The sequence below is a fragment of the Salmo salar genome, chromosome 17, assembly GCF_965601325.2.
Source record: "Salmo salar chromosome 17, fSalSal1, whole genome shotgun sequence".
Classification (NCBI taxonomy): Eukaryota; Metazoa; Chordata; class Actinopteri; order Salmoniformes; family Salmonidae; genus Salmo; species Salmo salar.
The window spans coordinates 9,492,840-9,509,299 of record NC_138307.1 but is presented as its reverse complement, the minus strand read 5'-3'; the positions used below and the strand labels follow the sequence as shown (position 1 = coordinate 9,509,299).

The 16,460-nt window shown below is 40.7% G+C and overlaps 1 protein-coding gene across 1 annotated transcript; it reads right to left on the bottom strand.

The window, feature by feature from the left end:
- Window positions 1–7,245: 7,245 nt before the first annotated feature.
- On the bottom strand, window positions 7,246–13,776 carry LOC106575251 (augurin-B). The gene is made up of 4 exons (XM_014151644.3): window positions 13,589–13,776; window positions 11,531–11,578; window positions 10,223–10,383; window positions 7,246–7,797 (listed from the first exon to the last, which is right to left on the bottom strand). Exons 1-4 carry the CDS (start codon window positions 13,656–13,658, stop codon window positions 7,648–7,650), a joined length of 429 nt encoding a protein of 142 aa, XP_014007119.1. The 5' UTR covers window positions 13,659–13,776; the 3' UTR covers window positions 7,246–7,647.
- Window positions 13,777–16,460: the final 2,684 nt, after the last annotated feature.

The following is a 16,460-nucleotide window of genomic DNA, read 5'->3' as shown; positions in this document are numbered from 1 at the left end:
GTTAGTTTTATTGTATAATACTGTCAAAACAACAAGACAGTTTTACAGTGTGGTGGAGAGAGAGGTGGTGTGGTAGGGTGTTAGAAGGTTGCGGAAAGTGTTGCACTTTGCATGTAAATGGTTGTAAGACTGCTGCAGAGACCTGTATAGAGACTGAAAGAGAATGACGATGACGACATTTAAGCACTTGGAAAGATAGTTGAGGACACAGAGTTAATCAAGGGCAACCATTATGACATACTGTGACCTGGAATGACGTATGATCCGATCTATGACGTCTCAGACAAAGAAGAAAGGGTTTATTTCTGTTTGGAGGTGATGAGAGCTCTTTGTACACCCCACCAAGACCTAAAGTGAGAGGATTATTTAACCCCGTCAGTCCTGAGACCCCAGCAAAAAAACACATTTATGTCCAGCCCTTATATTTAAACTCACAATTAAATGTTTTACCATTTTCTTTTCAGGACAACCAGGGCTACAAGTAGAACACACAGCTATTTGACATAAACAGTTGCATTCATGAGTTTTATTGACAAATGTTGAAAAATGTCAATAAAAACCCCTGATAAAAAGGAATTGATGAATGCTGTAAGTACAGAAATGGTTTGCTCAGTGCGAAATGAATATCCAACTAGTCAGTGACAACTGTATTGAGTTTAGAGTTTGTGACAGCAAGAATGTAAGTTTATTACAGTATTACAGATACTATGTCCTGGGATTTACTATTATCTTCTATATAGAAGTGTCATAGAGCAAATATGTTTGTGTTCGTGAGAGTCTCAGCCTTTCATAGACAGCCTTTAATAGTTTTTAGTTCAAATCATTCAGACACTATATACTATAATAAAAAGACCTGGCCCCGGGCCCCGGGCCCCTACAGGCATCCTCCCTTGTCTCACAAACACAGCTTTAGCTCAGCCCCTGTTAATCACACAGACTAGTGGTACCAACAGATGCGGAAGAAACAGACAAATCAAATGTTACAACCCAGAAGTCTGCTCAAACGCACAATGTTTAAAAGGAGTTAGAAGTCGAAAACGTGCTGGCGTCGTGGTGGGACTCATTGGGTTAAGGACACTTTAATGATTTATTTAACCTATATTTAACTAGGCAGGTCAGTTAAGAACAAATTCTTATTTACAATGACGGCCTACCCCGGCCAAACCCTAACGCGGACGACGCTGTGCCAACTGTGCGCCGCCCTATGGGACTCCCAATCACGGCCAGTTGTGATACAGCCTGGAATAGAACCAGGGTCTGTAACAACACCTCTAGCACTGAGATGCAGCACCTTAGACTGTTGCGCCACTCAGGATCTCAATGCAGCGTTTGAACATTTCTTGTAATTTGAGGTTTGCTAGTGCAATAAAAAGGTATTTGGTGAAGCAGAAAGAAAGTTCATAAACAAAAGGTGCTATCAAAAGGTTTCCAGACAAATCTGTCTGTTGTTTAATAGTTGGTTTTAAATTCTCATCGTTTGGATACAAAAGAGTGACAGACTCTAATGGCTCATCAAGATGACTCAATCGATTTTGTGCCACAATCATTAGATTACCTTTCTGAGGCAAAAAACCCATCAGGACTTCAAATTTGTTCGGTTTTCCTGAAATTCAAAACATCAATCCCTTTTCTGTGAAATGAGTCTGATCCCTCATTTTAAAAGGTCACCATTGTTATTGTCTTCATGATTGACTGAACAAGACTATAACATAAGATATCACAAATCACGCAAAAGACAACTTTGTTAGGACAAACTTCATAATGCTTCTGATAAACAATATTTTATATTGTTGGGACAAACTTCATATTGCTTCTGATAAATGATATTTTATATTGTTGGGACAAGCTTCCACATTGCTTCTGATAAATTATATTTTATATTGTATTTTTTTAAGAGATACTATAAATACAATATTTTATTTAAATAATAAATGACAAAAGAAAAACTTTCATATGTCACTTCAATAGATTTATGCTTCATATTCCAGTTACCTCTGTTTGGTTTCCATGTCTGTATTCCGCCCAGAGCATCTAAGTGAAATATGTTCATAGCATATGCCATGTCCAGAGAAGGCATCAGGAGGCCGGAGAGTCAGAATAAGTTCATTAAACGCTGAGGTGGTAACTAGGCATGGCATTGGGCTGCCCTTCGGCTATTAGACAAGGTCACTCACACTACAACGCTCGCCCACGCTCGCCCACGCTCTGGTGAGAAAACAAACCTCAACCCGGACCAGTAGAGGCCAAAGAGCACCCATGTGACCATTCTTTTTTATGATTTGGTTTTAGATTACATTACAAAACTTTATTATCCTCTATTATTTCCCTCTATGGTTGAAATGTCACATTTTGTCATTCTCAAATAATTCTGAAGTGTCATAAAAAAATTCCCTGTGAGTCAATGTATACCTGACTGTCCTCTGTCCCTGTCAGTAATTTAGTGGCCGGTCTTCACTGCATACTGCATAAAAGTCAGACATGACCAGTATCTCTCTTTGGGGTTGGAACATGGTTTGCCAATCACACATAGAGACTTTGGTGTGAGCCCAGGGGAATACTGGATGAATACTGGATGTGAAAAGAGAGAGGACTTTAAATCTCTTCTGTTTCCTCTTTGGCTTCTAACCAGGATTCGGTCTTAAGGTCCTGGAGGGCAGAGGGTGATTTAGTTAGAGTAGACCTTTCATGCAGATGTAGGCTATGTCTGATGTTTTGAGTCTATGAAGTTTATGATGAAAGTGATTGTTTTCAATAGACGTTTGTGCCATTTAGGATGAAAGCTTGTGACAGAGGCCTAGGGATCGTTGTAGAAATAGTTCTGTCTGATGAGACATGACAGAAACATCATATCCACTTTCCCGTTACCTCATCTCACATGTCAATAAGCAACACTGATCTTTGCTGATTATTCTCCAGTGTCGTGTGACCACATCGCCTGTGGCTTCAGGGGGGTGCTTTCATCAAGTTCTGCCTGTCCTGTGTGGATTATGATGATGCATAGGAACCATCTATCTGGACCATCATAAACTTCTTCAATTTGAGCTATTGTCATTTTTCAAAATGAACGAAACTAGAGGAGCAGGGATCATATGAAAAGATCTGTTTTTCTATCTGCAGGCATCCTCAACCATGGAGGAGTTTGAGAGAAAATGACTCACATCCCGGTAGAGGTAGATGATCTGTCAATGGAGCTCCAACTGCAGTTGTTCTAACTTGTCTGTTTGACGAGCCAGATTCTCATCCCAAAGTGGTTTTACTTCATAGCATGTGGTGCAGAGAGGAAGTGCTTAGGCTGTTAGCAAGCTGTGCTGGAGTCAAACATGGATTGAATGACATACAGTTGAAGTTGGAAGTTTACATACGCCTTAGCCAAATACATTTAAACTCAGTTTTTCACAATTCCTGACATTTAATACTAGTAAAAATTCCCTGTTTTAGGTCAGTTAGGATCACCACTTTATTTTAAGAATGTGAAATGTCAGAATAATATTAGAGAGAATGATTTATTTCAGCTTGTATTTCTTTCATCACATTCTCAGTGGGTCAGAAGTTTACTTAAACTCAATTAGTATTTGGTAGCATTGCCTTTCAATTGTTTCACTTGGGTCAAATGTTTTTGGTAGCCTTCCACAAGCTTCCCACAACAAGTTGGGTGAATTTTGGGCCATTCCTCCTGACAGAGCTGGTGTAACTGAGTCAGGTTTGTAGGCCTCCTTGCTTGCACATGCATTTTCAGTTATTCCCACAAATTTTCTATGGGATTGAGGTCAGGGATTTGTGATGGCCACTCCAATACCTTGACTTTGTTGTCCTTAAGCCATTTTGCCACAAATTCGGAAGTATGCTTGGGGTCATTGTCCATTTGGAAGACCCATTTGCGACCAAACTTTAACTTCCTGACTGATGTCTTGAGATGTTGCTTCAATATATCCACATAATTTTCCTCCTTCATGAACCATTTATTTTGTGAAGTGCACCAGTCCCTCCTGCAGCAAAGCAACCCACAACATGATGCTGCCACCCCCGTGCTTCATGGTTGGGATGGTGTTCTTCGGCTTGTCACAGCTCTTCTAAAGCCATGACATAATTTTCTGGAATTTTCCATGCTGTTTAAAGACAGTCAACTTAGTGTATGTAAACTTCTGACCCATTGGGATTGTGATACAGTGAATTATAAGTGAAATAATCTGTCTGTAAACAATTGTTGGAAAAATTACTTGTAGATGTCCTAACCGACTTGCCAAAACTATAGTTTAACAAGAAATTTGTGGAGTGGTTGAAAAACTAGTTTTCATGACTCCAACCTAAGTGTATATAAACTTCCGACTTCAACTGTACATTTTCAAACTCATCTACATTGACTGAACCTGGGACCTACTTCCATCATCCTTGATAGAAAAAAATGTATACCGCTATTCTATTTTTATAAATTGCAGGAAGCATGTCAGTGACACTCGCAGTTATATTGTCTTTAATTAGTGCATCATAAAAATGTGTGCGTGTGTGTCTCTCGGTGTGTCTCTCTTTGTGTGCGTGTGGCATCAGTTCTATCAACTTAGTTAAAGTAAAGATTCACCCATTTTGAATGTTATATCGTATTTGTGCATCTTTGAGCTATTCACCATGCAAGCAGGCAGAAATACAGCCAGTATGATGCGTCATACCGGCGAAGCACTCAGATACACATGAAAATATGAAATGACCCCGGGAATCGATAGAACACAAATACGATATAACATTACTTTAACCGCCACATTTCTACTGTATTGGCCCACCGCTTCTCCAATCTCATCACACAAATCTATAATATGATGGACTGTTTGAAAATAAAGATAGATCCTATATTCCAATGATCCTATATTCAACATTAATATAGAATGACTTGTTAGACCCTATATTCTACACAGTAATTAAACACTCCAGTCTCCAAGTGCCTTGCTAGTATTTATCTACAACACCTGCCTCTTAGACCTCTTCTCATGTGAGACGGACAGCTATTGAGCCCTCTGGCTCGGCCCTTGTTTAGCTCTGTAGCCTATGGCCGTGCAATACACATCCTCCACTAAGCAGAGCGCTGATAAACAAACCCAAATCAATTAAATTAATCCATGACACCCCCCCTGAGATCTACGGCTCTGAAAGAGCATTTGTCTAATGAACTGAAACTGTCATGTAGAAGCTATGTTGTGCTGATGGGCTGAGCTGTTTGCTGGGGTGTATAGTGTCCCAGGGGCATGCATCCAAGGCCGTTGATTAAATGATAGTCAACATGCCATTTTTTAAAGCTATAATCCTTAGTTGCTACATCAAATGTTTTTAGCAATAAATTAATGATATATACCCATTGATTGTCAAAGAATAGAACTTATAAATGCCTTAGTTCAACTGTCATACCCCATCAGAACACAAATTATAAGCTTTTTTTACACCAATGTTTGCAAACAATATAAAACACTGTAAAGCATCAAAATATGGTTAAAACTAAAACGTTAATACCATGGATATTCAGTCCTTGCATCCACAGGTCTCTACATGAATTTGAGAGTGGTTATGTTTCTCCAGGCCCATCCCTCAGCTTTTTACCAAAACAGAGTCAGGGGGATGCTTTGTTATTGTTTCAATTAAGGATTCTAGCTTTAAGGCAATACATTCTCCCTGATGTCTCTCATTCTTTTATAGCAGGTTTCCAGTTGTATTCTTTCCAATTCTAGTGTCACGTTATTCCCGTCTACTCCCGCTCCCCCCCCCCCCCCCCCCCAGATACTCAACAAGTCTAAAGAAGGCCAGTTTTATTGCTTCTTTAATCAGGACAACAGTTTTCAGCTGTGCTAACATAATTGCAAAAGGGTTTTCTAATGATCGATTAGCCTTTTAAAATGATAAACTTGGATTAGCTAACACAACGTGCCATTGGAACATAGGAGTGATGGTTGCTGATAATGGGCCTCTGTACGCCTATGTAGATATTCCATAAAAATCTGCCGTTTCGAGCTACAATAATCATTTTTCAACATTAATGTTTACGCTGTATTTCTGATCAATTTTATGTTATTTTAATGAACAAAAAATGTGCTTTTCTTTCAAAAACAAGGACATTTCTCAGTGACCCCATAACTTTTGAACATTAGTATACATCATTATTCAAATCTATGACAGATCAACTTGTTTGTGTTATAAATTAGAGGCAGGAACTCTAACTGGCTGCGATAAGGCTGATTTGTGTGAAATAGAAAGATGGGAAACAGTGATGTGTGAATGTAGCTATTATCAGAGGAAATATTCTGACTTCTGTCCCTGCGGTGAGGCGGACAGAGCAGGGAGCAACCTCCCTGGTGTAGTGTTGACAGAGAAGTAGTTTTGACAAGATGGTACACAGCTTATTTCAGAAATGACTTTCGCAGCAGGTCAGGAGAACTTATGAGATGTACAGTAAGCTAGGGATATGAAAGCAATAACATACCGCTCAGAACTTTACTCCCGGTCCATACTGCTGTTTGTCTACAAAGTCGTGCCCCCTCTACAGATTTGTTTAGTGTGTGGGTGTACAGCAACTGCAAAATTCAATAGTTAACTACAAGACTCTGTCTTATCTGTAAGAGACAATGGACATGAACAAATCACTGACAGATATTCCATTGTGCTTCAGAGTGGAACATTTATCATCCACTGTTGCTTGTTTCTGACTGTTGACAGTTGTATAAGGCAGCCCTATCACAGAGAGCAACTCAAACAACTCAAACAGAACATACTTTAATTACACATTAGTGGCAGAAACCTTCCCAATCGGTCAGTGCTATCTGGGAACCTTGAGATGTCCCTACTCTGACTTGAACACAATGAAGTTGACATTTTAAATGGTTAAGTTAAGGGTTAATGTTAAGGTTAGGGTTTAGGGTAGGGACATCCCAAGGATTCAAAATAGCACTAACTCTTCCCAATCACACAGAAAATCAATTTCAGTGGCACAAACCACAGGTTAGAAGGGATAGCATTCACTACCTAGTTTCTCTCCTCTTTTAACCTCTGTCTTTTTCTTCCATTAAACTGTTGACTGTGGTTGGTGTTGCTGTCTCCTCAGCTTGCTGTGTCGCCCCTCCTTTGCCTTTATTTCACCATGATGGTTTGTTTTTCTGCATCAGTTTAGGGATAGATTGGCATCCAATCTACAGGCTGGTTGAGGTACTGCCTGTATCTGTACAGTCTGCTGGTTCACCACACACTGGACACATGTACAAGAGTCATGAATTATTAAAGGTTTTGACTGTCTTTATTTAGTTATTCAGACAGATCAACCCAATGCATTGTGGTCCCATCACAGCATGTACACCAGCAGGTCTCAATCTCCCAGACAGCAAAGGATACAATGTAGAGACAGTAAGACCCAATCCATAGTCTGGGACAGGCATGTCTTAGCTCCATTTCTTGCATTACAGAGAAGGCTACATTACTGTATGTGTGCAGAATAACATCAGAGGGATACGTTGTAGAAGGCAGAAGAGGGAGGCACTCATGTGATTGGGACAGTTCAGCGATTTTACAAAACAACATATTTGTTTCCTTACTTTGAAGTCGTCTAAGGGAACATATATCTTACTATGTAAAATCGCAGAACTCTCTCTTTAAGCTCATGTGATTGTTGCGGGCCAATTAATAGTAGTCATAATTGACATTGGCGCCGTGTCTGTAGGAACCGGGGTCCTGGGGCACGATGGGGGCGTTCTCGTCATAATGGTGCTGGCGACCTTGGTCTGACGACCGGGCCAGGTCCATCCAGTAGGACAGGTCAGTCTCAAGCCTCTGTGGGATGGATGGACAACAAGAGATAAAACGTTAACAAAATCAAGCTAGAAGACTCGTGAACTTGTTTGAATGAGAGTGAATAGAGACAAGTTGTTAGAAGACACAGTGTGTGTATTTGTGTGACAGATGCAGTTGGAGAGATCCAACTCAAGGACAACTGGACATACAATGAAATAATATCATAATAGCAGATGCTTTGATCCAAAGTGACTTGCAGTACATTGAGTGCATATATTTTTGTTGTTGTATATAATGTATGACCCCAGCGGGAAATCAACTTAACCTCTCTAGGGTAGGGGGCAGTATTTTGACGTCCGGATGAAAAGCATGCCCAAAGTAAACTGCATGTTACTCAGGCTCAGAAGCTAGGATAAGCATATAATTGGTAGATCTGGATAGAAAACACTCTAAAGTTTCTAAAACTATTAAAATTATGTCTGTGAGTATAACAGAACTGATATGGCAGGCCCGAGGACAAACCATCCCCCCCCCAAAAAAAGTCCTCCCAGATTTCAGTTCCTAGTCCTTCCACTAGATGTCAAGTCTTTAGAAAGAGTTTTAGGCTGGTTTTTGGAAGAATGAGCCAGAAATTGAAGTTTTTCTAGGTGGCTCCCATTTTGGCTGTAGTGTTTCCAAGCACGTAGAAGAGAGCGCGTTCTTTGGTATTTTTCTCCGGAAAAGACAATAATGATTCTCCATCTTAAATTCTATCGTTTATTTACGTATTAGGGTACCTAAGGTTTGATTATAAATGTTTGACTTGTTTGGAAAAGTTTATTAGTAACGTTTGGGATTCATTTTGTATGCATTTTGATGGAGGGAAACTGGGTGGATTATTGACTGAAGCTCGCCAGCTAAACTGAGTTTTTATGGATATAAAGAAGGACATTATCGAACAAAAGGACCATTTGTGATGTAACTGGGACCTTTTGGAGTGCCAACAGAAGAAGATCATCAAAGGTAAGGCATTTTTTATATCGCTATTTCTGACTCGCACCTGCCTGGTTGAAATATGTTTTTCATGTGTTTGTATGCGGGGCGCTGTCCTCATAATCGCATGGTATGCTTTCGCCGTAAAGCCTTTTTGAAATCTGACACAGCGGATGGATTAACAAGAAGTTAAGCTTTATTTTGATGTATTACACTTGTGATTTTATGAATGTTAAATATTTATAATACTGTAGTTTGAATTTCATGCTCTGCAATTTCACTGGATGTTGGCCAGGTGTGACGCTACCGTCCCACCTGCCCATAAGAAGTTAAAGTAGTGTAAATATGTCTGAATAGGTGAAGTCTTGGAAGGGACGGTGTGTCTGAGTTAGAGTATGACTGGAGTTAGAGGGCAGCCTTACGTTTGTGCTTGTTTGTCTTGAATAATTAACTGACACATTTTCTATTAGGCTTTATGTGACGAGAAGGTTTGGACAGGTCCGCCGCTGTTGGACGATGGACGCAGACGTGAGGGAAATATTACGGCCCTTCATCGACTGATGTTGGAGCTGGAATGAACTGACACACACAGGGGGCAGCTGCTGGGCCCGGTAAGAGACATGTGTCACAGATACCGACATTAATCCAATCACACAGCCTCGCTAGCTTTCATATAAATATCAACACACACCCTATAATAGAGCTGTCTGGACAGTGTAGAGAGGTTACACACACACACACACACACACTTTCTAATCGAGCTGTCTAGACGGCGGAGAGTGGTTGCATTGTGTTGCTAAGACATTGCTGTAGACGGGAAGCCATGTTTCTGTACAGCCTGTATGAGACTGAAGCAAACACAAAGACTGACCTTTTCATATGTTTACCTATCATTCCTGTAAATGCCACCATGGGACTTATACAAGGAAGGAAAAATAGTCAGAGTTTCTATAACCATATTAAAGGAAAATAATTCCGATTAGATTAATGGTATAAGGAACATAATAGGAATGTGCCGGTACTGTGCTGGTCATTCTTCCTTTGAGCCAGTTATTTGTAATGTTACATGGAATTGTATATTTAAGCAATAAGGCATGAGGGGGTGTGGTATATGGCCAATACACCACGGCTAATAGCTGTTCTTGCATTATGCCTGGATACAGCCCTTAGCCGTGGTATATTGGTCATATACCACAAACAACAGAGGTGCCTTATTGCTATTATAAACTGATTACCATCATAACTAGAGCAGTAAAAATAAATATTTTGTCATACCCGTGGTATACCATCTGATATAACACGGCTGTCAGCCAATCAGCATCCAGGGCTCAAACCACCCACTTTATAATACATGATAGTATATGATGCAGTTGTAGTTTACTAGATCGGATTACTCTAAGGACTGTAGGAATGCTTTACTGACCAATGGGTAAAGCGTCTGTGTGTGCAGAGTGCAGTGCATTGTGAAGGGTGCAGTGTGCAGTGCACCTACCGCCTCGTCATACCCCATGTGCATAAACTGCATGATCCATTGCTGCACATCTGGCCTGCTGCGGTCCCAGATGTTCCTCTTGGGCCTCCGTAGGGATGTCAGGAACTCTTTGGCCTTGGAGGGGGCCACCGCCACCCACACAGGCTTCGTACCTCCGCCCACTAAGGAAATACAGGTAAGGAGAGGTCATGGGTCAAGGTGTGGATGTAAAGAAGTCAATAAGCACACCTGTTTGCCTACAGCAGGGTCAGATGCAGGGGAAGTGTGTAGGAAGCAGGGGAGCTGTCAGTGACAGAGAGAGAGAGTGGTTCTGACCGACCAGCAGCAGCCAGGACAGACAGGAGAGGAGCCTAAGGCTGCATCAGCGACACTCTATAAATATCAACGGGTGTTTTTATATTATTAATAAGACTCATGAAGCTATCATCATCTGAGACTGTCACTTATCAGTCCAGGCACTCATCCCACAGAGGACTGCGTGTGCTGCGTGCCATGGAGGTCTGTCTGAACTTGACAGGGCTATTCAAAGCTAGACAAGTGTGAAAAGATTACCGCCTGAGGTGGATTTGTCGATAAAGTTATTTATTTTTATTTCACCTTTATTTAACTAGGCAAGTGAAAGGTGAATTGTTTTCCTGACATTAATGATGCAGACATGTGGATGTAGTTGTAATGAATACGATTGGAGACAGAGAGCTGGTTTAAAGCGCAGGGCGCAGCAGGTGTTTGTTAGCAAAGGATCACAGGAGGAGGCAGGTAGCTGTGTCCAGGGACAGGCAGAAGGTCATACACACGGAATCCAAAAAGGTAACAGAACACGCAGGGAAAAGGCTAATAACATAGTCCGGGAGATCAGGAAAGAGGTTGACGACAGGAAATCTGATAGGTTAAAGTACAGGCAGGGAACAGGCAAAAAGGCATCGTTAGTGAGGATGGCCAAAAACTACGATACACAGGAGGACTAATACGGAAATAAACAGAGCTCTGAATAGAATGTGGACAAAAACAAACAATACCTCACAATGATGGGGTGCAATGAACTGAACTAAATAGTGTGTGTAAATGACATACAGTTGTGTGAACAAGTGATCAGAATTCAGGTGATTAGGATCTGGAGAGGGAGCTGCGTTCAGGGGATCTATGTGTTTGAGAGTGTGAGCTGGAAAGTGAGCTGCGTTCAGGGGATCTATGTGTTTGAGAGCGTGAGTTGGAAGCAGACGTTACAGTAGCGTGGCTCAGTGTAGTCAGTGTGTGTGTAGTCTCAGCTGTGAGATGTTTCTCATGAAAAACAGCCATAATCCATATTACCATCTCTTTTCTTCAGTAGTCTGTGGAGCTTGTTCTCCCCTGCGCCATCTGTTGGAGACGCACAGACAAAAATAGGTTAAATAAAGACAAATCAGATACATTCTACTTGATCTAAACATTACAATCACTTTGTATCAACTGTTATATCATTACTATGAAAGACGCACAGTGAGTGTACAAAATATTTGTATTGAGTTGCACCCCCTTTTGCCCTCAGAACAGCCTCAATTCGCCAGGGCATGGACTCTACAAGGTGCTGGCCCATGTTGACTCCAGTGCTTCCCACAGTCGTGTCAAGTTGGCTGGATGTTCTTTGGGTGGTGGACCATTCTTGATACACACGGGAAACGTTGCAGTTTTTGACACACTCGCCTGGCACCTACTACCATACCCTGTTCAAAGGCACTTCAATCTTTTTGTCTTGCCCATTCACCCTCTGAACGGCACACATATCCACACAATCCATGTCTCAATTGTCTCAAGGCTTAAAAATCCTTCTTTAACCTGATTTAACAAGTGACATCAATAATGGATTCAAGCTTTCACCTGGATTCACCTGGTCAGTCTACTCTATGTCATGGAAAGAGCAGGTGTTTTGTACACTCAGTGTATATCATTGTTATGCCCTATGACAGAGAGAGAGTTCATGAAAGGAGTATCTAACAAATCTAATTCTGAAACATTTAAGTGTTTACAATTCTCCTATCAAGACGTCAGACCTGTGCAGTATACAAAAACCTAGTATATCCCTCCCTTCATACCCATTCACCATACCAATACTTGAAAAACACTCCAGTTAATCAAAGTGTTACCAAAGCAGGGATGCGGGGTTGTGTTCCAAATGAAACAACTACAAGTAAGCTTGCTCTAGTTCCTCAATGGCACAGCTAGGAGCGCAAAAAAACAACAACGTATAAATGAAGACTCTTCTTTGAGTCATAAAAGTGCATTGACATTGCTTAGGAACTGTGCCCACTTTGGAGAGGAGTGTGACCACTTAGAGACACCAGTTAGACCTCTCACTCAAACCCTTTAAATGTTTTTGTTGCACCTACCCCACATTCTCCAGAAATATTATCGTCATGTTACAAGAATATATCCAGAGTATTTTCAGATTTTGTTTTCAACAAATGTGGCAAAAAGTACAGTAAAATGCACATAAAATCAACAGTATAATGTTTGGATTCAGTCTTGTGTCAAGTGAGCCCAACTTTGGTCTAATCATTTTCCCATTATCTCCAAACTGTTCCCTTTCAACTGTTACCACGATTATGCGTATGCTTTTCATATTTATTCTGTAAGAAACATTTCGATGTAGCCCTATCCATATAGGCCAATTCCCACAAGTGTAAAGGGTAATGGATGGGTTGAATCGATGTAGTTTTTTAAATGTAGTGGGGTCTGGTTTGATATTAGACAGCCGGTTAGAGAGGTAGAGAGCGGAGACCTTCCTCTAGCTAGCAGACAGTAGACGGTAGGAGGGTGATATTCACGGACAAACAATGTGACACGAGGGTGTGAAATCCTCCCTCCAGGAGCTGTGTTTTGGTTTGACCTCCTTTTGTCCTCCACACAGAAATACTTCAATCCCTCTCTCTCTCTCTCTCTCTCACCCGCTTTTTTTTACTCTCCCTCCCTCTTGCTATTCTCTTGGTTTTACCTCTCCTTTTTTCTCCCTTTCCCATTATTCTTTCTCCCGGTGAACTTCAAAAATCAAAGCTTCCTACAGAGAATCCAAGATGGTGGCTACAAGGTGGATAGAATAGCCACTGAACTCTTTCAAAATCAGATGTCACACTGTCCTCAGGAAGAAGAAAAAATCCAGTCTCGGCTGATCTCAGCAATCTCAAAAAAAAAGTGAGATGGGAAAATGTATCGAGACAGGCATGCAGGCACCCCTTTCCAAATCTCTATTCTTTGTAACAATTTTGTCACGTGGCAACATACTATGACATTTGAATGCATCAACCTGCAAATTTACAGTATAAATGTGATGGGTCAGTGACTACACTCAATCACAAATGTACAATATGGATGTGAGTCACGGAAGGGTTTTACCTGAGTGAGCGCAGTAGGAGAGGAAGGCAGTTAGCAGTAGAACCTTCAGACAGAGGTTGTGGAAAGCCATGGTCTCCGTCTCAGTCCCAGACGTCTCTCTGAGTCTCGGGAAGCAGTGGTTAGAGGAAGCAGGAGGAGAAGCAGGAGCAGTGGAAAGGAGTCTCCCCACAGGCCCAGAGAACAAACATTCTTTCCTGGAGGAAAACCTGCTTGTGCCGGTTCAGGAATGTCGTAAAAGGAAGACCCAGCCAAACAGAAGCACTCAGTTATTCTCTCTCGTTTAATGTGAGGGTGATATGTTTGTTGGATGGGTAACACTTTATTTGGATAGTCCATCTGAAGATGCTCTACAGACTATCTACAAGCTATCAGTAACACTTCAACTATCTACTAACCATTACCTTATCCTAACCCTAAACTTAACACTTACCCTAACCTTAGCCGTTACCCCTAACCCTTATTCTAAACCTAGCCCTAACCATAGCAAGCAGTTGCTTATCAACAGATTGTCATACTATCAACAAACTATCTGTAGAGCATGTACAGATGGACTATCCAAATAAAGTGTGACCGAGCATTGCTACATCTAGAGTAGTGTCCAGCTAAGATATTGTGCTTTCTCTTACTGAGATATTTTGTTGTTTTTCTGTCCAATGTCTTTACACAGAAAGTGGAAATTGTAACTGTCAAACAACTGTCAAGCCTGACCAATGATGTCATAGAAACACTGAGAACAGAAACATTTCCTCAAAGACAACACAGAAAACCTCCATATCATATTTCCTCCACACATTCAGCAATAAATTATAATTTTCCTGTGTGCTTTTTTCAGACCAAGTAGTAACTTAAATAGCATCATGATGCTGCAATCAACAAATCTGGGACCATATTTATGGAACACCGCTCAAGGAAGTGCATGTTTCCATGCAGAAAGAGCAAAATATCTCAAGGGAAGGACAGATGCTTCTGAACATGAAAAAACACATCCCCACAGAGAAAAAAAACGTTTGAATTAAATTAAATTTCCTTACTTTTCTTTGAAGTTTGTCAGAGCCCCAAGATCATGGAGACTAGTCCTCTCTACACAGGTAGGGGGCAGTACATTTGATTTTAAATTGTCCCAATTCTGCACCCTTTTCCCAGTACCAGTCAAAAGCTTGGACACACCTACTCATTCAAGGGTTTTTCTTTATTTGTACTATTTTCTACATTGTAGAATCATAGTGAAGACATCAAAACTTTGAAATAACACATATGGAAACACGTAGTAACTAAAAAAGTGTTAAACAAATCGAAATATTATATATTTGAGATTATTCAAAGTAGCCACCCTTTGCCTTAATGACAGCTTTGCACACTTTTGGAATTCTCTCAACCAGCTTCATGAGGTAGTCAATGCATTTCAATTAACAGGTGTACCTTGTTAAAAGTTAATTTGTGGAATTTCTTTCCTTTTTAATGCATTTGAGCCAAATCAGGTGTGTTGTGACAAATTAGGGGTGGTATACAGAAGATAGCCCTATTTGGTAAAAGACCAAGTCCATATTATGGCAAGAACAGCTCAAATAAGCAAAGAGAAACAACAATCCATCATTACTTTAAGACATGAAGTTTAGTCAATATGGAAAAGTACTTTGAAAGTTTCTTCAAGTGCAATCGCAAAAGTGTTATGATGAAACTGGCTGTTATGAGGACCGCCACAGGAAATAAAGACCCAGAACTACCTCTGCTGCAGAGGATAAGTTCATTAGTTACCAGCCTCAGATTGCAGCCCAAATAAATGCTTCACAGTGTTCAAGTAACAGACCAGTGGCAACCCATCATTCAGGGCCCCACATTTTTAGGCTTGCCTGTTTTGCTTGTTATTTTGACATTAATACGTGTCACATATCAGTTTGCAAACAATATAAAAAAATAATATTTCATTTCGTTAATAAAATCATACAAACATGGTCTCTTTTTTGCTTTCTTGAGTAAGGCAGTTCCAAAATGTAGGTGTTTCAGCCTAGCTCAGTGCTTTCTGTGGTGGTGGGGCAAGCCAGCAGAAAATACAGAGCGTTGCGCCTGATTGGCTCAGTTTTCTGTCATGATTGGCTCAGTTTTCTTTCACTCATGGGACAGTACGTCACCCCCAAGTCTAACGTTAGAGCTTGAAAATGTTTGCCCCTTGGGTACTCCCATAGAGTTATATTAGAAGTGCCCATCCAAGAAGGCTTAAGGTCATTGGCCACAGATAGAATGACATCAAATCACGTTATATCTACAGTAGCTTTGATTGGACTGATCATGTCAACATCTTACTTTCAAAGTCTTAGCTAGCAGTCATCATTCGACAATCTACTAGCAAATCCTTTTTAATCCTTGTCATATGAAGAGAAATTATGAAGAGAAATTATAGATAAAACGTATCTGTGCTCAACGGCTATTGGACATAAAGATTACACAACAAGTTAGAAATTGCAAATTCAACAATGAGTCATTTGGAAGGAATCAGTGGCTAACTGCAAGCAGTGCAAAACAATCAGTAACAGTAGCCTGCTATTCAATGGAGTGGCTGTGTGTTTTTTTCCCCCGAGTTCGCACCAGAGAATGCCAGACTTTGATGACAAAACCGCCGCGCCACCTTCATGTTTAAGTGAGCACATCACAAGCCAAGGAGTGAGTCGAAAAATGTATTGTATGCTGCTGCATAAACGCTGTAATATGCCAGGGAGATATGTATACTGTAGCTAAGTGGATGTTGTGTAGTAAGATGTTAGTAACCCTAATCATTTGGGCTATTTTCACCTCTTAATTTTGCCTAACATTACTGTTCTGACTCATGTAACCTGTTTTTGAGAAATGTCATCATCTAATATCGTAAGAGATTTTA